This window comes from Varroa jacobsoni, unplaced genomic scaffold (genome assembly GCF_002532875.2).
Source record: "Varroa jacobsoni isolate VJ856 unplaced genomic scaffold, vjacob_1.0 scaffold_942, whole genome shotgun sequence".
In the NCBI taxonomy this organism is placed as follows: domain Eukaryota; kingdom Metazoa; phylum Arthropoda; class Arachnida; order Mesostigmata; family Varroidae; genus Varroa; species Varroa jacobsoni.
Window position 1 is genome coordinate 22346 of NW_019213844.1, and position 25871 is coordinate 48216.

The following is a 25871-nucleotide window of genomic DNA, read 5'->3' on the forward strand; positions in this document are numbered from 1 at the left end:
CAAATACTTCATATATTTACAAGTTAGAGGACGGTAGTATTATTCGTGATAAGGTACCCGAACTACAACAGGCAAATTTATGGGCCAAACACTCGTCCAATAGGTCCTTGGTAGACAGGCAGGCATACAAAACGGAAAAAAGACAGTGACAACAATAATAACAATAAAAACCGTCGCAGCAGAAGCAACAACAACTACAACACTAACAAAAACACGGTGCTTTCATTTAGTCTAGAAACGGGCCTTATTTCAGTACATTTTGAATTATTTGGGCTGAGTGCGCATAATGTGTGACAAAAAGCAAGCATTTTTTTTCAAAAGAATCGAGTGTATCCTCGATTACATCTGTATCTCGTGCATTTCTACTCGGCGAATGGACGTTCTTGCTCCTTGAAAAAGAATAAACAGAAGAAATACATGATTATGGCACGCCCATGTATCAGGTCTGAGTTTATTATATGTATGCCTTACTTACAAATATGACGAGGAAATTTAAACTCTTATTTTCTTTAAAATGCTTGCTATATTTAATAAAATTCTTTAGTTCGTTTAGGGTATCTTATGTAGTTTAAAAGAAAGCCCGCCTAGAATTTCCGCGATCTAATTCTCAAGCAAAAATAGAATCGATTAGAAAAAACCGTATCAAACGTCTTCCAGTAAAGAGATTTCATTCAAGTTACATGTATGACAGTCCTATGTTAGATTCCTAGCTCGGACGCCCCAATAAAGAATATTATAATTTACTGAAACGTGTACTTCCCTTCATATTTGTGTAAATAAATAAAATCATTTTCATGTAACACGGCTGACTAGAGATACCTGCACACCACTAAATGACAAAAATTTCGATGTCTACCGGCTTCCGTTGTTGATTTGTCTGACTTAATATGATTGAAGTGAAAGCAGAACACGATCTAGTTTCCTTAATAGTGCGGCAATGACGTAGTCGCCTAGGTTTGAATCTGAGCGTGGACATGGCTCGTTTTTTGCTGTTCGCCTAAAGCAATGTCTAACAGGGTGACGGCATGTACAACAGACGTAGCATTCAGAAGTATCCTAATAGCATGGGCATAAGAATGAAAAGTGAAAAAAAATCTAAATGCATACACGTACTTCAAAAAAAAAATCCATGTCAGTGTCCAAAAATTGGAAGAGCGCCAACAGCTAGAGGAGATATAACGACTCGTGATGGTTGTAAAATTTCAATAAAAATAATTGAAAGAAAAAAAATTCAAGTTTTTGCTGTACTTTCTGTACGTTCTCCAAACGAACCTCCATTATATTTTACGGCGTTATTTACGCCCAGACTTTTGAAGGCGACGAAGTTTTTCGTCAAGAGGTATAATATAATAATAATAATTCTTCATACGTGTGCTCTTTTATTTTCTTAAAAAATTCGAAAATAATCTTCAGTTAATGTCAGTGTCTCGAAAGCGATGCTCACTTTAGAGCCTTATCTCTGCGTAAAGCTTAATTGGATGAATATACCGTAGAATCCAGTCGTACTGCGTATGGATGCACACATTTTCGTCAAGGCTTGTTGTGTTGAATCATTCAATATATTGTAAACTATTAATTCTAGCTTAATAACAAACACTTGATTGAACCAACTATGATTAAAGGCAGCGAAGATTGCGATACGTTCATCAAGCAGTGTAGCACTCATCAGACACGATCGTTGTCAGTACTTTGAGATCTCACAGGAAACGATAAAAAAAAGAAATTTCAATAAAAAACTTCATGTTTTCGTTTATTAGAGGTCTGTTTCTCAGGCAAGTTACATTGAAAACAAAGTGTTTACAGATATTCAGTGAAAATAATGCTGATATATACTTTATTGTCTAGTTATACAATACATATGTTTTGTTATCTATGTCTTCATGCTCGTGAATTGTACAGCAGCTACACGTACCACCCGCAATGTCCTAACCACACTCGTAGTTCGGGAGTTGGACGATCAAAATTCGCCAAAGTTGGGAGGCCTTCCACCCGGTGGCCTAAGCATTGGTGGACGTCCCCCCATAGGCCCGCCAATTCCGCCCATCGGTGGCATACCAGGTCCAATCGGCGGCATTCCAGGCATTCCTGGCAACAAAATTCCCGAGTTTACTCTTCTAATGATAACATTAATTACGTTTAGCATTCTCGACGCACAAAACTAAGTGTTTTTAAATATTATTTTTCTGATGTGATCTTAGTTCGAATAGGTGCATATATATTCGTAAAAATACCACAAGTGGTAACTCTCAGTAATCTTAGGGCCTATCTAGGAAAAATTATTCATCAAACTGCGTTTCTATTTGCAAGCCCTTTTTGTTTAAAAATTGCTAAAAACCGATGCTGTCTTAATACATGTTAATAACAAGGGGTTGACTCGTTGCGAATTATTTTACCTGGAAAACCAAGGGGTCCCATTGGAGGCATAGGAGGCATACCAGGAGGTAGACCTCCCATTCCCGGCGGACCCATTCCTGGTGGGGCCATCATCATTGGTGGGCCCTGGTGAACGCCGGGGGGACCTCCCGGTCCTGCGGGAGCAGTCATCGGTCCGGGCTGATTTCCTGGTGCAGGATGATTGTTGAGGTGCTGACCCGGAGGAGGCACCATCGCTCCAGATCGCGGAGCCATCTTCCCCTGCTTAAAGGCAGCTGTTGTTTGGTCTATGAGGTTCTGAAATTTTGAGAGTAAGAAAACAATGTCAAAAAATATTAGACGCTAGGTTTCTACTTGTTCTCAAAGAATGTTCCATTGAATATGACATCATTTGGTATCTTTTATGACTGACTGCAACATTAATATACATGTGTTGAATACACATGCGAAATTTCAGCTCTGTGCGATAATAAAGAAAGAAACAAGTGCAAAGAGGATTGATATGCTCAAACACATGCTATAATCAAGATCTAGCTAAAAGTGTAATTAGCGTTAAATGTGTAAGCGGAAGGGTTCAAGTTAATGCTAACCGGTATACAACTACGAGGCATTGGCAAACGTCAACAAAAGTTTTCTATTCATCCCGAGCTCGAAAAAAGTGCAGTTGAACTATTTGCCAGCATTATCTGGTTCTTCTGAATTATGTACTAATTATGTAACGAGGTCACTTATGATAATCATATGGTAAGCATCAATATTAGTAAGGGAGTTACGACGACGGTTGGTTACGAACAGCGACACACTGCAGCTAATTAGACGGTAAACTAATCTCAACGACATACACTGCTTCATCTATACATATATAAGCGGTGAACACTGCACAAAGTTTCTCGGTGAAATACGTTATGTTCAGTATATGAGATACGTTCTGATTTTACAGACTTTCATGAAAGAATCAATTCAGTAGCAATTACTATATAATTCGAAGAAAGCAGAAGTTGAAAGATTTGAAACATAATAACAAAAATAACATAACGTTAACACCCAATGGCAGAAATAAACCTCTTTCTCCACGCTCAATTTTCCTCAATGCGACGAGTCATTCTCACATTTTCAGTCACATACCGGTGGGGATGGGCTAAGCTTGCGGATTAACCTAATGATTTCATAAAACTTAGAATGTTTTCTATGCGTATCATGAGATGTAACCAATTTTGCTAGTCTAGCTTTCAAACTTTTTCAAATCGTAAACCATACAAATTATAAAGATGCTAATTAAATAAGGTATAGGTTGGTAAATCCTTATGCAAACGAAAGTAGAGATTATTCGAAATATATTCTTTACATGACTAAACCTTAATTATTTCACGTTCAGTGACGCTTATATGAAACTTATCGTGTTGGTGAGTGGAAGTTACCTGAATGAAAATCCACATGAAATCATTAGTTGGTGAAAATTCTGATTCACAATGACGAAGCGCACCTTCTAGATGCCTGTACTTACCTGTGCTTGATCTTCCATCCATTTCTGATAATAAAAACGAACGTTCTCTTTGTGTTTTCGACCACCACAGTGAGTTTTCCGAACTGACGGCGAATCGTGCGTCAGAAAGGTGTCACAATAATCACAATAATATTTGGGCATGATCGTTAACTTCGTTCAGCAATATTCACAGACTCATCCGGAAACGACTGTTGAGGTATGGCGATTTCAGTAACAAGTGAATATAATAATATACTGAAAAGGCCTGATTCACCTTTTATTTGTGGAAAGTAGACAAATATGATACAATACGACTTGCCGGCGAGAAAATCAAAACACTATGTGAATAAACTCGACTAGCATAGAAGCTTCGATCGTGCCTACACTGATCTGTACCATGCTCTTTTGGCTTCAAACAACGAAAGAAACTCGGAAACAAAATTTGTTGCTCTGATGCTACAGCTGTCAAGTGTGACATTTTTTAGTAGATATCTTACTTGTTTTTCTTGAGAGATAGTCTCTACTACATACTGTTGAGAGCAGCGTCAAACAAGCAAAGCTTCTATTGCCCTATGCCGCGTCGTCTGCCCTAATTGTAAAAGTGGTTTACAAACGGACCCGTCGTGGCCACAAACACATAAAACATTGGCGTAGATTGCAGCATTAGTATAGCTATAAGCGGGTACTAGGGTGCTGCGAGAGGTAATCTCGGTGCTCCGCTCTGAAGAGTGTGTGTTGATGTGTGTGTATATTACTCGATTAAGGTGGACTCTTAAGAGAACGAGTTGACCTTAGCAACTGTTGTCAAGCGGGCAGCACTGCAGTAAACGGGCTTCTGTGACGTTGCTCAGACATTCGACTGACTGTCATATTGTTGTTGTGTGCGTTTCATGGCATCGTGAAGTGCGCAGGGGGTGGTAGCCAGCGCTGACCATGGCGGCCGTCCTACTGCCGCCTCCACGGAGAACCTCAGGTCGAATGAACCGGAATCCACAAACGGCACTCCAGGTATTGCTACAGATGGGATTTCCAAAACATCGCGCAGAGAAAGCTCTCGCAGCGACAGGTGACCGAGGCGTTCAACTAGCTGCAGATTGGCTTCTGTCGCATGTCAACGATCCCACGTTAGATAGCTGCAGTCCACGGGAGTATATACTCTATCTTTGTCCGACTGGACCACTGCTTGGCCAGTTGCAGAACTTCTTCTTACAGTCGATGTTACAACATGAACGCAATGGTGCCCACAATTATTTACCACACATCACGTTGTGTTCGTTTTTTCAACTGCCAGATGATGGTGTAGCCGAAATCGTTCGTGCATTGGAGGTCATTTGTGAACGTCTCCGTGGTGAATTACCCGAGAAGATCCGCCTTGAACACTACACATCGCAAACGTTCCTCGGCCTATTTGTCGACCAGAAACACAACGAAATGCTGAAGAAGATCAGTGTGGCATTTATGCGCGAGACAGCAGATCTACAGTTAAGCGTTGAGCCATACCTTAAAGCGCTTCATGTAACATTAGCGTATCAATTCGATGTTGCTCACTACGGCAGTCTTGAGAAGCTTACGCAAATGATTGATACCGAAGCGCCGGCATGCTGGGAGCTTAGGCTCTACTCACGTGATACACGGGTAAAAGGAAATGAAGTGCATAAGGTGCTATATTCGCATGTACCACATGAAGCCGATGAGCTTGAGCTGCTAATTGGTGATTTTGTGTACGTCAATGGTGACAAGCTAAATAAATCAACGGACGGCTGGGTAGAAGGCACGTCGTGGCTGACTGGTTGTTCAGGTTTCTTGCCAAAAAACTACATCGAGCGTACAGCGGAATCTGATGCATGGACGTTGCATAAGAGTTTCACAATTTGCAAAAGCACGTTCAGCGATGACATGCCCCGCCCGCCAAGTTCACCTCTCTCGAGTATTGTACCCGTTCAATCTTTACAGGAACAGCCGGCTACTCCTGCTCAAACAACTCAACCAGCGGCGACGAACAGCATCAAACCGACACCTGTCGAACGGAAAAACGTCCCACAATTGAGCTCAACGAATTCAGGTGCTAGCAGCAACAGCTGCGACCCGCCCTCACCGAAAGAGGACACTCTTTATGAAAATGTCAACTTCCTATCTCTGAAGCCTAATGGTGAGCGGCGACTGAAGCGCCTGTATGTGGTACGGCATGCTGAACGAATTGATTTCACATTCGGACCCTGGATAAAAGCCTGTTTCGATCAGCAAGGAAACTATGCGCCGAAGGATCTTAACATGCCGAAAACGGTTTTACCACGTAAGCCCATGGACTACTTGAAAGATTCGCCACTTACCCGTATAGGTCTGTTCCAGGCCACATTAACAGGAGAAGCAATGTACGAAGCGGGCGTACGGTTTTCACAAGTATTCTGTTCACCATCACTACGTTGCGTGCAAACCGCGACTAATATTCTCAAAGCTTTAAAATCGGCAACATTGATCAATATCGAACCAGGTCTATTTGAATGGCTAGCCTGGTACCCCGACGTTCAGCCAGTTTGGTTTAAGCCGATCGAGCTAAAAGAATTTGGATTCCCTATTAATCCAACTTATAAGCCACTGGTGTCGGTCGATGAACTTTTATCGAAAAAATTCGAGTCTTGTGAACAGTACTTTAATCGAAGTCACATTGTCACTCAGACACTACTCGAAACTTCTAAGCAGGTTGATGGTGATATTATGTTTTTAGGTCATTCGGCTACGCTGGACGTATGCACTCGACAGTTGACAGGGGGCCGCATGCGGACGCCTCAAGAGCTCGTCCATATTGTTCATAAAATTCCGTACGTCGGCGTAGCTTGTGTCGAGGAAGAACCGAGTCGCGTGCCCAGATGGGGTCTTGTAGCCCCGTCGTTTGAAACACTCACCCATGCTAGCAATGTGAAATACGACTGGCGGTGCATGCTTGGCGATGCCCATATCGCCAAACGGTAGGAACGCGTCAGAAAATTACGTTTCTATTATTATTAAGCTACTAGACTTATGTTGTACATTGATCGAGCTGCTGTGAGCAATTTAACTGTAGACGCAAAGGCAAAGTGAATCTTCTTAATTGCTCTCTTCCGCATTTAAAACCTAAATATTAGATGTAACAAAAAAGCTTGAATGACAGAAGAGACATAGCTGTTATGTTAATTATTATTATATTAAGAGTAACAATAGTTCATTAAATTAAGCTTGTGGTACAAATCGTCTCGACAAAGAGAGAGAGAGAGAGAAATATTATATATTGCTGCGGTGAACTCCGTGATTAAATCAATATTAGATTTAAATTCATGGTTCGCGCCACTGATATATATGGTTGGGTATAACATGCATTCATTATACATTTGCATGCTGAAAGGTTTATCTCGAATTTGCGGATTATTGTGGAAGCATGTTACACCGGAATCATAAATCGTAAATCTAGAATAGGAGTAATCTAGACTTTTGAGACCCATCGGTACTAGTGAATAGTTGATGGGTGCACCCAGAAGATGCCGCTGTGCTCCTAATGTAAATACTAGTGGCCAAAAGGCGCGGTGTTTTCTAATTTCTTCGCAGCAAACTGATGGCAGGTGTGTGCTGGCTGAAAGATAAATCACAACTTGTAGTAAACAATACAATAATATTATATAAGGCTTTAGTAAATCATTATGAACTCACTCTGGCCACATAGTGAGATAAGCCTAAAAAGTTAGTAATGATTGCTAGTTAAATTTTGTTTGTATGAAGCGTTCGTCTTATCGTCACATGTGTGCATGTATGTATCTGTGGGACTGGTATCTGCGATATCTCGGATTGAGAAACGGATTATTTCTCTTCTTCTTCCTTGACTCGCGTTTGTAGAGTGATAACGTGCCTATTTTTGAATGAAGGTACGGAAGGAGGCTTCTCTCCGAAAGCTGTACAACAAGCTTAGGGCTCACGGGCAGCTCAAGCACAAGGCAAAAGGGTATCGAGATTCTATGTGCGGTGCAACTAATTGCAAAAAACTACTGTTTTTTAGTATTTTGACAATCTCATGAAAAATAGGATCGTTTTGATGAACACGACTATACGGATGATGGAATTGCAAGTTAAGGTTATACAAGAAACGTGAGACAAAAAACATCCCCTTCTCATCCCTCATATTAGAAACCATTGCTGCTACTAGTACTGTATAAAGTAACAAAGTAATTATTTTCCGAGACAATTTTACGCAAACCTATACACTAAGTCTAACGATACTGTAACGATAGAGCATACTATATATAGTACAGCATATACTTTATAAGCATTTTGTTCAAAAGTTTACACAGACATTAATGAATTATTCTGCTGCACGGTCGATCTTCTCAAAATGGACGAAGAAGTGAGGAGTTGACTCATTTTCCAGCAGAGAGCACACAATGCACAAACGGAAGAAAATAAAAATATCCTAAACATCGGTTTCGACCATCTACAAAAATAAATATATGCCATTATATTTCGAACAACTTACCTGAAACAAACAACCAGATCCATCTCAGCAATTATGTTAGTCGTTAAAATTTCTAAAATATCAAAACCTAAGTACAAATCATTCCCGACGGATCATAAAACCGGGTAATAATGATAATATATTTTTCTAAACATCGAATCTATTTTTAATCATTTAACTGACAAGCAGTTACGTCCATATTGTGCTAAAAATTTTAATATCATAAATGGATAAACGAAAGCTGACCTCGATTCAAGGTAATCAATGAAAAGCGCGATTTATCATTTTAAAGTCGGTTTACTTTGAGGTATTTAAGAATTGTCAATTCTCGAAATAACTTGCTTGGTCAAGAATATGCGTTTCCTTCATTGGGTTTCAATCATACGAGTGGCAATCATCTATTGTAAGCACGTGAATCATTTCTAACATTAGTAATTGAAGTGGTAAGCCATTATTGTTGTGACAATCGTATGCCTAGATCGAAAGAGGAGCTGTCAAACAACTGACAAAGCTTGCAGTCTTGGAGCCCGAAGTTTCCTGTGAGATGCTGCCATATGTCCCAAGTATCACTGCTACCTAATATTAGTATAGATATCACAATTTTAATTTATTTTGCTATAAAAAAACAGATAATCAATCGCCGACCAACCAAACGTTTTTTTAGTGAATTTCTTCCTGCCAAACAATTGTCCAAGCGCTGAAACTTCAATAAAACATTAAGTTACTCATTAAGCAAACGTTACAAAGTGTATATCTTTATATAAACGTCATGTAATGTAGTATTTGATTCTACTGTTGTGTCAACCATACATGGCTGCTTACCAAGCCGACAAGGCACGCAGTGACTTGAGGAAGATCACTGCTTGACTGTTTTAGGTGTTTTTTTTTTAAACATATAACCTTGTGAATGAAAAAGTATGAGCGTGACACATTTTTTATCATTGGTATTTATAAAAATACGTGGACTTTCGCGCAAATTTTCAAAATCGGTGTAAGCCAAAGTATTTTTCTGATCGTGGAAATAGCCGGATGTTCCGTCTCAGTTAGATTTTCTATTGCAACCTGTTCAGTTGCAAAGTAACAAACACAAAATATTATTAGTTGTTTTTTGGCTGATGTAAGGATGATATATACAAAGAAATAATAACATAGAGAAGTATATAAATATGCGTTGAACGATATTGTAAAGTGCAATGTAATCGATGAAGATAAAAAGCAGAACTTGGCTTAACTGAGTGCCATTTGTTGGCTAAGAAGTAACCGACAATAGTTTATCGGCAGATCACGTTGACTGTCCATGTATGAATTGGATAGCCCTTTATTTTTTGAGAAATTCTCAAAACAATTACGCTATAATATCGGGTTTCTTGTAAAATAAACTTTAAAATTAGGCTTAGAACTGAGCTCTAGTTGAAATTTAAATATGTAGACATGTATTTTTATCTTCTTTGCGCGTTTAATCGATCCCCCGAGCTGAAATATCAATTTTCAGTGCATTTCCACCACTGGTCCTGCTACTTACAATAAAGTGTATTGTCCCCTGGAGTTTCTCTATTCTATATAATTGTAGCCATGGCGATTAATCAATGTTTCATACAGCGTTAGTGCTCATCGTATGTGACTATGTGGCTTTTGCACTGAGTTCGAATTGGATCTAGCCTTTGAAGCACGGCGAACGACGGGACCGGATGGTCTATGCGCTCAGTATTTCGTCTCTATGAATTACACCGACTCGAAGCCACAAAATGCAGGCAACGTGTTTAACCTATACCTAAACATGACAGCCAACAGCAGCTCCCGAGTTAGCGCATACTGTGGTGCGATCAGCTTGGTGACGCTCGCTGATGAGTCGACGGTAAGGGGTCGGGCCGCTTAAGGACACGACGGTGGTTTTAGAGTCGTTAGTTGTAATACAAAAATAATAAGAACAGTAAATGTAAGTATAGACAAAGTGAAACTAAAGCGGTGTGAAGCATAACCATAAAAAAATTAAAGTCACGCACTGATAATGCCATCCAATGGGTTTGAATAACAGCAACAACAAGTAAAATAACAAGCTAGCCAATGACGCACGATACGTCGATGATATAATAATGGTTAATGAGTGATGTATTTACCATGACGAAGATTTATGCATAGGGTAATTTAAATCTGCAAAATAAAATCAAGGAAGAAAAAATGAACGAGGTAATAATAAATGAGATTCTACGATCTCGAAAAGAAAAAGTGTGTTTTTTTTGTCTGACTAGATACTTGTTCCTTTACAGTACACAAGAGATTAAGGTTGAATCAAAGCATGCATCTGCGTGATTGAACAAGTTTACGAAAAAACGTTTTGTACATAGTATTTGCGTTGAGTAGGTATTTGAGATTATATCCGTAATTTTAAAGATAAAATTTGCTTTGTGTATTATACCTTACTGTAGCTACATCAACAATGTCCAAAGCAGTGCTGGCGTCAGGGGGTTTAATTTTTAAGAATGTTGAATGTTACATTATGGACACATGTTTATTGGGAACCGGTCAAAGTCGAGCATAATAGAAAATTATTCGATAAAACTTTTACATAAAAATTATTCAACTTCAAGTAATCGGATATTTGAAGACTTATCAAGCCACTGTTTCTTTAAGTGTGGTCACGCTGACCCACTTCTTTTTTATCAACTTTAAATAAATAATAAAAACGTTCAAATTATCTGGTATTAGTAGGTTTAGCGTTAATAGATACATTTGGTAAAGACTTTTTATCGAAAAAAAAATATGTGGGTCCTTGTCTAGCGAGCTGAACCTATGAATTCGAAGCAGAAGTCTTTTTGCTGATTACCTTCATGTGTACCTGCTATCCAGGGATGCAGTGGAATTAGTACCGCGAATATGAAACGTCTCGAATGTAGATTTTTAGAGTTTGGTTAAATTCGTTTTTCTCGGTTACTACGTAAACAACAAGTTTTTTCGAGATGACGAAAGGAGATGAGAAACGACATGAAAATCTTGTATCCTTTTTTGGGGTCATTAGAAGTAATTGGTAAAAAAAATTTTTCACTCATAGTTCAAAAACAGTTTCACATTGAAAACCCGTAAGACCAGAAAAAAAGACGAGGGAAAAGAGTAAAAAACTCTTACTTTTAACTCGGTACAAATTTCTTGACTTATTTGATTTCATTTCGAAGCTATCATACTCCAAAGATGATATATCCACTATATTATATTTATCAGATTGTTGGGAGCTCACTGAACATGACAACCATTTCTACGAAGCTTTACAGGCAACATTTCAAATGTAAAAGTGCCTTATATTTAAAGGATACAATAATTTCAACTCATTCATATTCTTGATATATTACGTATGAGGAAATTTATACGCATATGTTTCCACTAACTACTTTAACTGATATGTCAGAATGTACGCTACTTTTTATTCTTCTGTGCACTCGACGAAAGGTTTCGTGCAACAGGCTCAGCGAAGTATGCACTGTACAGGCAAGGAAGCCTCTCTCGATTCAGTAGTTAATAGATATGAAACTGAATTCCGGATAACAAGTACACATACAGGACTCAGTGAATGAGACTGAAAATATCTACGAAACGAAATGCACTTTATTAGGTACTTTAAGACATATGTACCATGAATTTAGGGGCTGGATTAACAAATCGGTCAACTGAGCATCTAAAATATTAGGAAGAAAACCATTTGGCCTTTTGAAAATTTTGAACTTCTTTTAATTTTGATAATTAATATTTAGAAGTTGTGTTTCATACTTCTATTCTAAATTTATTTAAACATCTATACAAAATTATTTTTTATTTATTTATAATTATTAGTATTTGTAAAGTAAACTGAGTGCTAGGCCGATATCGTTAATTATAGCAACAGATACACCCGTATATTCGACATCGATAAATGGTGTGTGAAATCAAAAATCCCTACTAATCTAACGATTTATAAGAGATTATTACATTCAGTCCAGAAAACAACTATTACGCAAGAGCACATATAACAGAATGTTTCCGCTTTTAAGACTGCCTTCCGAATTCAGTTATTTATCGCAGCTGCGATACGTTTTTTTAATGAACAGCCCGCCTACCGGCGCGCAGGCAATAGCATTGCTCGGCAAAGTGCGGTCCGTTATTGTTTGTTTCGCGCCAAACGCCCGTATGTTCTAATTCTCGGAACGCACTTCGTAAAGTGCGGATTGTCTGTCGCGCTTTCCAAGTCTGGCTAATAGTCCGTTGTCAATTGGGTAAGCGACATTTTCGAACGTCAAGACACTATACATAATCTAGCGCGCATCAAGTTAGTTGTGTGTGTCGATTTTACACATATTTAGCACAGGGTTGTTAATTAAAGTTAGAGTATAAAAGCTCTGAATAGCATAGTCGATAACAATCGGGACTTGGTCTACCTTTGGGCCAGGTAAGCCACATTCTATCGCTTCCCACCCGCTGGTTTGTTGTTCCGAAAACAAAACAGAGGTTTCGTTCGTTGCGTGTGTTAGAGATTGGTGGCGCATGCGCGCCAAACTTCTATAGGCAGATTCTCCTCGGTTGGTCTCTCGCCAGTGCGTGGCCGAGACCACTGTCAAGCGGGAGCAAACTGGATCTACCTAATGGTGATGTTGTTGGTGACTTGGATGTGTGCATGAGCTGCGACCAAGAGTATGCGCGGGTCTGGCTATCGATGGCTGTGTGTGACTATCGTTGCTGCTGCTCTCTACAATGGTGTTGGGCTAGTGCGTTGAGAGCAAAGCAACAAACGTGTACTACAAACAAAGCAACAGTATTAGCAGCAAAGCTTAGTCCAGTTAGGGTGAATTGTTGTGAGAATAAAGAGGTGCTTCTACTCGAATTGGCTTCCTGGGGGCTTCGTGTGTCGTTCGGTAGGCCCTGTGGCCGCAACCGCGGCCGAACCAGCTATGAACTCCGTCGGTAAGCGAAATCTCTCAGAAATCGATTACGGTAACGGTTCGATAAGTCGTGAATGGGCTGCCAGGAACCCGTAAAACCCCTTCTGTCTTGAAAGTGCAGAAGTCATCAATCGGTGTTTACCGACTTTATTCCCACTTTGGAATTTGGTCTTCCACGCGTAAAATGCCAAGCGGTGGTGTTCTGTGGTTGATATCGGTAGCATTTCCACAGTGTAATAGCTAATCCCAAGACTGAGCTCAGTCTGTTAGAAATTTTGGTCGAAAACCCACTCGAGTTAGTCGCTCTGGTTTTACTAGTCAGTTCAGCGAGACCCAACCAGAAACCCGGTGGGCGACATACAATGCCGCAAATGGTGCAAAATATTTAAAAACAGAATGTAAGAAAAAAGTAAACGGATGAATTTACAATACAGCGATACGCAGACGAATGATTTTAAAAATGAACGATCAGATCGGCTTTTCTAAATTTTGTTTTGCTCTTCTAATAGGACTGTGTTGTGAAATCGCTGGAAGATCAACGATGCACATCTAGTTCAGTGTGCTAACGACGTGAATGTTATGCGAACGGAGTCACGGTGAACGGTTCTTTTGACCGTTACCTATGCGATGCCAGTGAAGTCCCATGTCGTTTTTTAAAATAATAACACAGTTCTCTAGATATTCATAAATAAACTAAATGTCGCTCAATTTTGTATATGATACATACGCTGCATCCATACAAATTTTCATAGCAGACACGACTTAATGAGCCGCTAGATTAGTTGTTAGTTATTTATTTGTTAATGGCTTTCACATATGAGCGGTTACTATATGAAAACTGTATTTAGTCTAGCGAACGTTATTGCTACGTGATATGCGTTGCCATTTCAGAAAAATTTGCTGAGTGCGCTTAATGCTCTGTGCATCCGCGTCTAAATGACGCAAACCTTAGTAAACAAAAAATGTTCTCATTAATTGTTGTTTGCTGTGCTCATCTGTGTAGGTGACATCGAATATTAACCATGTTATGTGCCGAAGAATCGTTTTATTGTGACGCCTGGCCATGTTGCCGATTTGGTCAAAGAAGAATTTGATTAGTATGCAGCTCATTAGTTTTTTATTATAACGGCGCTAGCACTGTTCCATACAAGCGACTGTTATTTTCCCTGAAAGTAACACTTCTACTTAAAAATGATTGTAGAAGGTTATGGGACCGGGGTGTTGAATAGCTTAGAGTCCGATGTACCAGTCACCCGTAAAAGTGGCAAGTTTACTGAAAGAACGATTTCGAGCTAGTCTTGAAGAACCCAGTAAATGCAAAATGAATTATTGACAATGTGATCGCAGTCGTTGCTCCACTTAAGCAATTCAAATCGATCAAACAAATCAGTAACAGAAAAATATCTAATAAGCTTCAAGACTATCTAGGCCGTTGATAGGTTTCAGCAATTTGTAGCCCCTGTTTTCCGAATACTAGACACTGTTTCTGACTTTAAGAAACTCAGAATGATTTACCTGTTGGTAACTATTTCCAACTTTAGAAGCCGTGCTCAAAAAACCTGGTCGTATTATTAACACTAATGCTCAAGAAAACACTAGAATAAGCCAATTGTCCTCAGGACGAAGATATGCATTGTTAACATAGAAATGAGTCAGCCCATATCGAATTTTATCATAATGCGCGACAACCCAGTATTTGTCACATAAAAAAGGCTAGTAATTTAATGGAGACTTAGCTTATCCAAACATTTCTGAGAACCCCTGGCCATCACAAGTATGCAACAGCTGAGTCGTATCAATGGTATTAGCTGAACATGCGACGTTGAACCAACAGCGGGATCAGAATGACATGACAGGACCGGATGGAAGTAATACAGAGGTATCCAGCAAACTATGGTAACCAATAACGACGGTGCTGGTGATGAGATGAACTAAGATAGAGCCGTCAAATTGTTTATGCGAAAAGAAAAGCACAGGAAAAACAATTGAACGGCATGCCGGAGTACCCTTCAGTTACAAAAATAAGCCAACGACAGAAATAATAATTATGTCTGCTGATACTTTTAGCGATATTGTGAGTTCTCTGTATGAGTTGGCGCCTCACATACTTACTTCTATTCAATGGCGAATTGTCTCTGTTGTACATGAATGTACGTCACATTCGTATGCGTCGATAGTTTGTCGAACTAGACAGGTAACCGCCTGGAAATAAATATGTTTATTGCTGTAAGCAACCCTTCGAGGGAAGTGCACTTAATTTGCAGTAGAACATGACCTTTGCTTTCCTGTTACCAAATTAACGTGCAGTTTAAGCCACTTGGCAAATATGCTTGCAAGAATTTACCTTAATCCATATTAATATTCGTGACATTAAGGTGCAAATCTGAACAACTCACACAACTACAGATTGAATATTGTTGCTATCCTATGCGCTACCGTGATGGTGTGTGTCTCTATACGTTTTCCCCGATTTTTTTGTAATTTGTTCCTTTGAATCTTTTTATCGGCTGACTGGCAAGTGTTGCTGCTCTAGGCGCCAGGCTACCGAGTATATTATATTGGCATTTATTCTAAAATGGACAGAACTATTAAATAGTGACTAGAATGCCTAATATTATAATCAACTCACAAATATACCCACGATAGTTTCTTGCGACACGAATATGTCAATAGCAGATGACAGATCTTCAGATCGTCTATTACCTTTCTCCTCTAAAAGTTTACCGGCTGTAATTAATGGGGTAACAAGAGAAAAGTATGAATCGCGTGTAAATCGCATATTTATGCCGATTGATGTGTCTGGCAGTTGAAGTTACCTCAACGATAACACAGCTTGATGCCTTCTCCGATTACTATTCTGTTTTCAGCTATCAATTGCAACGAACAATCACCTCTGAGACCTAGCTGAGTCCATGTCCGGCAAGAATTCTTAGTATAAATAATTTCAATCGATACGTAATTACCCATGTCGATTGGTCACTAATATATGGGTTTACAGATATGCATGTGCAGTTAACTTCTTAAACGACACCCTATATAATACTTAGAATACTACTTTCCCACTAAAATTTCTTCAATTGTAAATGGTTCATCCTTTTGACCCTTCTGGTGAAGCTTCGTTGCGTTCCAAGCGTATGCTTAACAAGTTTAGAAACAAGTACATCCGTGATTATATCAATCAACAACATTAAAACACGTATAACCTCTCACCGAAGATCTGGTCGTTTGGCTTTTCCTTAAAAGCTGGCTTCAGTGAGGTACTTACTACTGTTCTACAGAAAATCTTCCAGCGAACCTGGCATGTAATTGCCTGTCCCCTGGTACGTATGTTTATCTTTTAAGACTTCTGTCCTCCCAGCATCGTTTAAGATTTTCCAAAGTTTTCCTATCGTTTGGTGGTAAGAAAGGCCGTGATATTACAACGAACTAGGTAGATATAACTATGACCCGCCTTAATGTGAAATTTTGAAAAATATGTCAAACGTTAGCTTAGAACTCACTTTTTCAATATCTTTTTTTTTTCGAAGAGCGCACTGCGGCTTTCTTTGGTCCCGCGTGTGTGATCTGGTTCTTGGTGATATATATAGTCATATCATCCGCTCTGGCGAAGGTTGGAACGCCTCGCTTGTAGAATTAACAGATGTCGCAAAGGCTTTTAACATCAGCTTTTACGATGTCTTTTTAAAAAAAATGACCTACTATGACTTTTCTCCTATAGTGTTCGACAGATTCAAGTTTTATTTGACCAATCGCTTCCTAACTGTACGCCTTGTCAAGACGGTTTCGAACAGTAGTTTATTAAAACGTGGGTTTCTTCAAGGTCTAGGCCCATATATAATTATATTTTATGTGGTAAACTGCTCCTCCACATCCGGTTCCGTGAAAACAGATTGCATGTTGTTTGTTGTGTTGAAGACTTCACTTTCATAAGGTCATCATATTTTTATTGCTACACAATCACATTCGCTTCGAGTCTGTTGTTTACTGCACAACACTGTGTATTCATTTAAAACGAACTAAACAACATCCCATCTTCATCGTCGCCAGCCTTCGAAACATTTTCTTAGGAATAACTACAGGACACTGCTAGCCCAATAAATAAAGCACAAATACTATGTAATAAAATTATAGAGGTACAAACACAGATATATTTAGAACTTATTACTGCCCTGTATCCATTGTGTAGAAGGCAAGTAGTTACTACGGCGAGACCTAAGATTTGTTACTCTGCGCTCAAAATAGCTTGGTGTCGACATTCATTTTGTTGTTGCTCTGTTTTAGTTACGCTAGATGCGGCCGTCTTTTAGTTGTTAATTCATTTAACTGTTAATAAACCTCAATTTCTTCAAAACGACCTTGGGGCTTGTATGTTCAAATAAAGTTTATTTTGACTGAACTATATCTATTGCAGGCCACTTCTGTTAGAATTATCTTGGAACAATCATTTTTTGCTACAAGTAGGTAAAATAAAATAATCGGGTTTCTGAAAGATATTTTGATCCATGAAAACCAGTTGCTTATGTAATTTGTCTGCTACTCATTGAAGTGATCCGCAAACATACTTTATCCGCCTATCTGTGTCTGATACTAGATGTACCTGGATGCGGAATATTAGTCATTTACTTACTATTACCACTACTTACTTGGTATGGCATCAAGTGTATTGTATTCTACTTTGATACGTTCTTAAGTGATAACATCCACTTACCACTTGCCTAACTTTACCTAATGTGGTTCACTGGCAGGTGTGCCTAAGGATGTAGCCAGCCAAACGTAAACTGCTGCTCGAATGGGCATCAACGCTTATCTCACTGCATCTTTCCTGCTCTTTTTTTCTGCAGCATTCTTTAGGCTTAGGAGACCCGCGGTTATTCGTGTTATTTTAATAATTTTTGTGAGAAATGACACGTAATATAGTTAAAGCTTTATTGTATCAACTTTGTTTCCTTTTTCATTTAAAAAAAAAACAAAACAACATAAAAACTTTGTTCGTTCTTTAAAAAAAATCATATTTCTGGAACATAGCCGTCGATATTTCGATCATTCTAATCGAATATTGCTAACCTAGAGGGTCACAGTTACCACGTTGCGATTGCTTTTGGTCTCTGCCTCCTTATTCTATTAATTTGTTGTAACTGTCTGGTTCCGATAATTGTTAATTCTCTAATTCGACAAAGCTACGATCTTGTCCCAATGGCCCGGTTGCGTTGGCCCAGTTATTCTATTATTCTGTTGCAGTTGCTATTGATGCTTACAACCAACCTATAGTGATAGTTATTCCATGCTGAATCTGCGTCACCGCTCCACTGTCAGGCCCTTAGCTAACTTGTACTTCGGTTCAGGTGTACACCTAGTGTCATCTTTTACCTCTATAATGAATAACTCCGCTCTTACGTTGACGGTTGACACGTTATCGCGCTGTTTTCACTTTCCTCCCTCATCGTTACAAATCCGTTTCCCTGTTTCCACGTAGGCATGCTTTATCAAACGAAATCTTTAATCAATTATATTTTATTCTTCATTTGTTAAATAAGAAAGCTGGATGCCTACTTTGTAGTTACGGCCACACAAATTAGAAAATCTAACCGGTTGCTTAACCAATCATCCATAAGTGGTAAAACTTGTTCAAAAATAGAAAAAAACTCTATTCAAATGTATTCTATCAATTGCCAAAATATAACGAGCAGCCCGACTTAGCATAAAATGCCAACAGGATACTCAAACAATGCAATCTGAGCGACTAATATGCGTTTCAAAGATAAACTAATACACACACAAATACTTAGTTTTTTTAACATATACATATATATATATATATATATATATATATATATACGTCTACTGAAGACTGCTGAAGTGTGGATCATAACCTCACACCTCCAGTTTCCTCATACCTCATAACGATCCAGTTTGAAGGACTTTTTGTGTAATATATTAGGTACCTAAGGCGCCACTGGCATAAGCTTCGTCATCATAATATAAACGAGATCCGAACTTGGATCTAAGTTCGGATCTCGTTTATATTATGATCGATTTGAATGGCCCAGAATTTAATACATTTACGCCTATTGAAAATGAATAACTTGTAGATACAGTCGTGTTGCATATATCTACGTGGCATCTATATTAACAAGTACTTGGTGCCTTTCACTCTGAGAAACACATTTTCGTGCTGAGTAATTTTTAATTAACGAAGTTATTTCATAATTTTTTTAGTAGTTCATGCGTTCGACATCTACGGTTTATATACTTTATTCTATGTATAACCGACTACTTGGCGCTTATTTTGGGCTATCACTTTCGCGGCATCAACAACTAAACTAGGAATCAAATCTGTAAGACAAACCCAAAATAAACTACTCGCGAGTGATAGAATCCCTTATTTGCCTGCAAATGCGACGACTGCAAGAGTTAGCTGAACGCGATAAATACTAAATCTAGACAGAGGTATGATTACGTTTTTCTTACTAATCAGAATATCTCTTTCTCTGTATCTCCATCTTTGTTCATTAAATCACTTGCTACCCCTTACAAAGGCTACCCGGGCGTTGCCAACTGCGAGGAGTACTGGAGCATGCGCAATAACGCGGCGCTGTACGGCACCGTACGGCGAGGTGTTGTTGGGTCATCGTCGCTCGGATCGATGACGCCGTCGATGACCACAATGTCATCGATGGCTGTTGAAGGTTACGTACAGACCCTAGAGCCTCAACCCCAACCTCTCGGAGGGATCCTATTGCAGTCGCAAATACAGCAACAGCAGCTGCAGCATTATCACCATCATTCAGAACATCAACAGCAGACGTTGCAGTTGGGTAACGTCGTAGTGGGCGCGGATATCGATATAGGGGGTTGGTGCCCCGCCAAACACACGCCAATCCGCACGCAACCCGTCGTTCCAACGCCCACCCCAACTCAGCCACCACAACTGCAACCGCCACAGATCGGCTTTGCATCGTCATCCACAACCCCACTTACTTCTAATAACCAGCAGCAACAGCAACAGCAGTCTCAAATCCAGCCTTCCTCAATACAGACCCAACAGCAGCACACGACGTTGTCCAACACAACGCCAGGAGGGGACCAATCGCCGCAGTCACAACAACAACTACCAGCCACGCCGCCCCCTTCATCGTGCAGCTCTTCATTAGCAGGCAGCAGTAAAGCTCGTGGAAGCCAGGTGAGCTGATTAGTTCGTTTACATAGTGTTTTTTTTTTTTTCGAAACAATTAGGCTATCGTTGTTATTATACTTTTTTTTTATTGCTTACTATATAGCTGTTTATTAATAACTTGTGCTATGTTGTCTATGTCACAATGATAGTAACCGATACATTATGATCTCATATTTTGATTTAAAAAACAATAACATTCCAGTGAAAGCGTTTTAACGATAGGCAATATATATATATATATATATATATATATGTCGTTCCGTCGCTCCATCCAAAGCTGACTATGTTTGGTTGTTACTCGTACAGTTGATGTGTCAAGCATCGAATCCCAACATTAAAAAATGGGAAGGACATGGCGAAAAGAATTCTCTTCTTTCAAAAGAAAAGCCTTTTTGCTGCCTATTAAAAATGTTTAGCTAATGGTTAAAGCAATCGTATTCGTGCCGCTGTTTTTGAATATTATTTGTGAAAATAGACGTGAATCGATTTTTCATTAAACAGTGTGGCAATTTCCCAACTCCCCGTTATATGTCTTAACTGTGTTGCCCTAATAAGACATTCATTTTCACTCGAAAGTGATTGACTAGCCACTGGTCTTCATTTCAATATAGACAAACGCAACTATCCTAGATCACAGATGTCAATAATAGACACATCTTCCGAGTTTTCTTAGTAGTCAGCATTTTATCGAAAAAGGAGGATAGTTTGAATGTACGACATGACTTACGAATAGCAAAAACAGGAGACAATTTTTTAGACAAATATATATTATGATTATATTATTGTGGTCATTTGTCATTATTATAATTACATGGATATCGTGACCTCATATAAACAGGATTGCACCCTTCAGTTTTTGCTCTGTATATGTGTTACGCTAAATAGGGGCTACGATGCGCATCAAATCTGGACACATGATAAACAAGTAGTATAGCAGAAAACGATGCTTTTTTAAAACTATATTATGATATTTCCTGTTAGATTTATGTTAAAAAAAGCTTAAAAAACAGACATGCCAGCCTAAACGTTGTGACCCACAGTAGGTTATGATGCATTTGCTATGACATGCCGTTTCCTCTAATAATCACCTATGTTTGTTTCGTATAGGTGTGTTGCGTATACCTTCTAAATCGAACGTGTTTAGCGCTTCAAGTGGAATCTCTTTCGTTGATTACTGCAGGACAAATTTTACAACAGGTCGCCGACGCCCCTTGCGAACCCGGTCTCGGACAGGACGCATGTCTTGCTTTTGCCCTATGGATAGCCAACGCTGATTTCGAACTTCAGCTGGAGCCTGGTACGTGAAATGTTTGGTATATGTGTATTATTATACAAGTCGCTTTGTTTTGATTTTTGGGTTCTTGCATTTTCCTAATACAAAGAAGGCTAGGGCCGAACAATATAAGAACGATTTCTAGCTAACGAAAATCTTTATTTAATTATATTGCTGTTGATAGGTCGTGCTCCCCTTGACGTGTACAAGGCTTGGACAGCTTTAGTACAAGTGTATTGTAAACTGCCTGCGCCCATCGTGGGAGAACCTAAGCTCATCTTGCAACGCAACGTGACTTTGAATGAAGAGGAGGAACGTAGGATTTGTCAAAGAAATCCTGCAGTCCTTGAACTGCTTTATCACGAAGCCCGTTGCAATGTGCTAGACGGTAGGTACTACGATTATCTTCTGTACTTTTGTACTGTTATTTTGATAACTAATGTAGCATTTATCCCTTATGGATGTGATGTCATGTCATTGTTAGGACAGCTTGGCGCATATTATCGCCAAATGATTATTATTGTTATTGTGAGAAGTAGCTACTGTCCTAATTATCTCTGTCTGATTCACACCTGTTCACAAGCATTGCCTAGAAAGATTAGTTTGGGCTATCGCCAATGCTTTTGTACATTATAGTGGAATTTATGCTGAACGCACAGCCAAACCAAATACTAAACGAATCTATCTGAGGCTCATATTTATAGATGTGCATCTCAGCTGTTTTTACTAATTTCACTAGATACGTATTTAGCTAATTAGTTCGTTATTCTGCCATAAATATACGACTTCAGTTGGCCAGTTTATATTAACCTGTTTATCATCTTTCTGCAGGAAGATATCCTGTAACCGAGCACATTGCTCTTCGTCTCGCTGCGTTCCAGGCCGCAATTGAACTGGATGGCCAAAGCGCCTGTGACGTGCTGGCATCCACTGACAAAGCGGCTCATTTCTTGCCATCTAAGCATCTCCGGAAGAGAGCACGAGTATTTGGCCAGAGTGTTGAGAAAAAGCTTGTCCAAGAATACCGTGATCTACTAATATGCCGCAGCACCGATAAGGCGTCGTTGATGAGAGACTACCTTGACGTGTGTCGCAAGCTCGTTTTCTATGGGAGTGCCTTCTTCCAGGGGTCATTAGATTCATTTTTTGGTTCGCGTGAAGTGACTGTGGCAATCAATCGGCGGGGCCTGCATATGCTTACAAAGGATGGTCGACTAGAAGCGTCCTATCTATTTTCGGTCAACCAGTACCCACCGTTGTTTAGTTGGGACTATGGCAAACCGGTTCAAGAAGGCCTCGAGCCATGCTTGTATGTCACCGACGGGTACCTGAGCTCGCACCAGGTGTTTTCAAAGCAAGCTTTTCTTATGGACAAAATGCTCATGATGCTGCAGCCAAGCAAACTATGATAACCGTGACTATTATAATAGCCACCGATCACTGTAGTTATGACAATAATGATAATTTTGATTATTTTTATAATTGCTGTTATTATACATGCATATTATGTGCATTATGTAAGATTTTCAGTAATTCAAAATTTAACATAACAAACTGAGGAAAGAACCATTGTTGCAGCTTCAGTTTATGTCGGTAGAGAAGCAACGATTGTGCAAGGAAAGACCGAAATCAGCTCACGTGTTTGTTTCTTGTTTATAGATTTGCTTTTGCTAAGAGGCTAACATAGTGGAGGTATTGTAGATTCATTGCATATTTCTGAAAGAGAAGTAAGAACTGCCGTTACCATTTTGCTATAACAAAAAAAGTATATATTGTCATTAAGTACAGTCTGTAGAATTGTCTGCAGGCCAATCCTTTTTCTTTTTTATTATATTCTTTATTATATTTTTCTGAATTTATATTCTGAAGTACATTCTTACTTTAGAGTTAAGATGGAAACCTCTAAAAGGCGCAGAGTTATGACAATTATTACGATTTTATGCCTAAACATTGAAGCGTGGATAGTCGCCACACACAGTTTTGATTTGTGCGTTTGTGCCTCTATAGCAAAACCCCTAAGGTTAGGTGATTGGATCAAGAAGGTTCTTTAATTAATAAAGTAGCACACATTACTTAATATTCGAGTCATGAGAGACAAATTAGCGAAGTGGTTAAAAAAATGTCAAAAAGAACGTAACTAAAATGAAAACGTGATAAAATATATGCCAATTGTTACAATATAGTGAACTCGAAGATTTGTTATGCGGTGGTAAACCGCGATTCAAATGACCGCATTGAGCCGATCACACGAGAGGGGATAATATTACTGTATGGATTCTCGTGCATTTTGGTTTCCCGACAATGTTAAGAGATATAATTGTTACCATGTATCGTTCTTTTATGGCAAAGTAAGGCCCACCATTATGTGGATTTTGAAGGATGTATATAATATTTCTGAAAACAGCAAAGATGCAGGTCTTAGCGCCATCTAATTAAGTGATCCCGTTCGTAATCAATATGATGTGCCACCTGCGTCCGTGCCGACTAAATAGGCACTTGGGAATTTCATACACTAATACCGTATTAACGAATGGTATCACATCGTTTACTGAGGCTCATAAAAATGCTTAGCCCTTCAGTATGCTATCTAAAATTCGATGAGTTGTCCGTGACACTAATGAAACTGCTTTTTATGGACGTGCTTGTTAGGTTTTTTCTGCGGTGCTGAGATCGTGTTTGCCGGGCAATGGATCGTTATTGAATTCTCATTCCCCCCTCTCTTTCCATCCATTCGACTTAACTATACGTATAATAACGCTCGGTTCTAGCTACACTGTTCAGTTTATTTGTAGGGACTGCAATCGTTATATGGGTATATATACGTAACACTTGCTAGCATTAGTTCATTGGCCGACGTGCATTTCCGTACACAATTCTGTTATTAAAGCAAGCTGATTTCCTTGTGGCCCAATTTAGTTTGTTTAACAGTTAATTTAATTAACTGTCAGATGTCGTTTTCGGTTTGCTGTTGTTTTTTTCAGAAATTCATTCTTGGAGAAAATTGATGATAAGATTTGTATGCACGTATGTCTGTGTGTGCGATAAGTCTAAGGTATGCATCTGTGTCCAAATGAAAGTGAGCTATAGATTTCGCGCGATGATTTTATGATAGGTGGGGTGAATGATGACTTTTGTCTACCGATGTCGTAATATGTTTGTAGAATATAGCCAAATACTGATATGATAGAGTGTCCTATCGCCACTACGTTTGTTAGTCGACGTATTTATCTCAAACTAGACGTGAAACGGGATTTACAAAAATATGCTGAAAACCAAATCTGTCAGTGGATTAAGATCATGTTCTGATTGGCTGATACAGTCCTCTGTATTTCTTCTGGGTATTATTGTTTTATACTTCTTACAACTCTAAAACAGTGTGGTTGCTACCAAGTACAGTTTTCACGCTTATATTAATTAGGTCCGGACGTGAGTTAGACAGAGATTGTGTCTTCGTGTGTGCATATGTACGTGTGTGTGTGAATGAATGAATGCAAATACAACTGCATTTCGCTGTTTTCGGTGTCGCGAATGAATAGAAAGAAGCGATCTTCTAAAGGTATGTAATGTATATATATCGTGGTTGACGAAAAGGACTGTGCTTACGCGGTTTATACCGATGCCGATGATGACCTGAACCGAAGACTGAAAACATATAAGTTGTGATACAAGAATTGACTCATTGAAGAGACCGAAAAACAAAAGAAAGTAATACAATACTGAGTGAATGAATGGCCAAGTGATAAGCGTTAGAAGTTATCGTGAAATACAATTGTAATAAAGAGTGACATTTGAGAGTAGTGATCAAGTGGTAGACGTTGTGTCTATTTGTGAGAACATTTGTGTACATTAATAATGATGATTAGAAACTTATAATAGTAATTATATTATGTAATAATAATAATAATAACTCTGTAGAATATCCCGGAGCCGTCACACTGAAGGATACAACAACCGAGGACGAAAACAACACCACAAAACAAATTGTGCAAGTATATAAATCTGTAAATACTTAATAATAATAAATGTGCTAATATGAATAATTTGTGAATATTCGAAGCTAAAGCAAGCGATGTACTTTTTTTATCGCAATGTTTCACAACGTTTTTACTTTTAGCTGTAAAAACATATGGGTCACATTAAACAAGCACTTGTTTTTCCCATGCATGGAGCAAAGGATGCATCTGAAA

General features: G+C 38.9%; 3 protein-coding genes across 3 annotated transcripts; 2 read left to right on the top strand and 1 right to left on the bottom strand.

Moving 5' to 3' along the window:
* Nucleotides 1–1729: 1729 nt before the first annotated feature.
* Nucleotides 1730–4177, bottom strand: snRNP-U1-C (small ribonucleoprotein particle U1 subunit C). Its single transcript, XM_022841616.2, has 3 exons — nucleotides 3878–4177; nucleotides 2394–2670; nucleotides 1730–2085 (listed from the first exon to the last, which is right to left on the bottom strand). The coding sequence occupies exons 1-3, from the start codon at nucleotides 4016–4018 to the stop codon at nucleotides 1958–1960; spliced, it is 546 nt and encodes a 181-aa protein (XP_022697351.1). The 5' UTR covers nucleotides 4019–4177; the 3' UTR covers nucleotides 1730–1957.
* Nucleotides 4178–4360: 183 nt separating this feature from the next.
* Epp (Ecdysteroid phosphate phosphatase) lies at nucleotides 4361–10559 on the top strand. The gene has a single exon (XM_022841614.2). It carries the CDS (start codon nucleotides 4790–4792, stop codon nucleotides 6824–6826), a length of 2037 nt encoding a protein of 678 aa, XP_022697349.1. The 5' UTR covers nucleotides 4361–4789; the 3' UTR covers nucleotides 6827–10559.
* A 2033-nt stretch (nucleotides 10560–12592) lies between these two features.
* Nucleotides 12593–25746, top strand: Bili (FERM domain-containing protein 8 Bili). Its single transcript, XM_022841613.2, has 5 exons — nucleotides 12593–13259; nucleotides 19774–20417; nucleotides 21519–21708; nucleotides 21869–22072; nucleotides 22516–25746. Exons 1-5 carry the CDS (start codon nucleotides 13247–13249, stop codon nucleotides 23091–23093), a joined length of 1629 nt encoding a protein of 542 aa, XP_022697348.1. The 5' UTR covers nucleotides 12593–13246; the 3' UTR covers nucleotides 23094–25746.
* Nucleotides 25747–25871: the final 125 nt, after the last annotated feature.

Excerpts from the sequence above, each read along its gene's own strand:
- Epp (XM_022841614.2), top strand. The coding sequence starts at position 4,790 with ATGGCGGCCGTCCTACTGCCGCCTCCACGGAGAACCTCAGGTCGAATG.
- Bili (XM_022841613.2), top strand. Across the intron at positions 20,418-21,518 it reads GTAAAGCTCGTGGAAGCCAG|GTGTGTTGCGTATACCTTCT; the intron begins GTGAGCTGATTA and ends TGTTTCGTATAG. Across the intron at positions 22,073-22,515 it reads CCGTTGCAATGTGCTAGACG|GAAGATATCCTGTAACCGAG; the intron begins GTAGGTACTACG and ends ATCTTTCTGCAG.
- snRNP-U1-C (XM_022841616.2), bottom strand. The coding sequence starts at position 4,018 with ATGCCCAAATATTATTGTGATTATTGTGACACCTTTCTGACGCACGAT. Across the intron at positions 2,671-3,877 it reads GGATGGAAGATCAAGCACAG|AACCTCATAGACCAAACAAC; the intron begins GTAAGTACAGGC and ends TCAAAATTTCAG. Across the intron at positions 2,086-2,393 it reads GGGACCCCTTGGTTTTCCAG|GAATGCCTGGAATGCCGCCG; the intron begins GTAAAATAATTC and ends TTTTGTTGCCAG.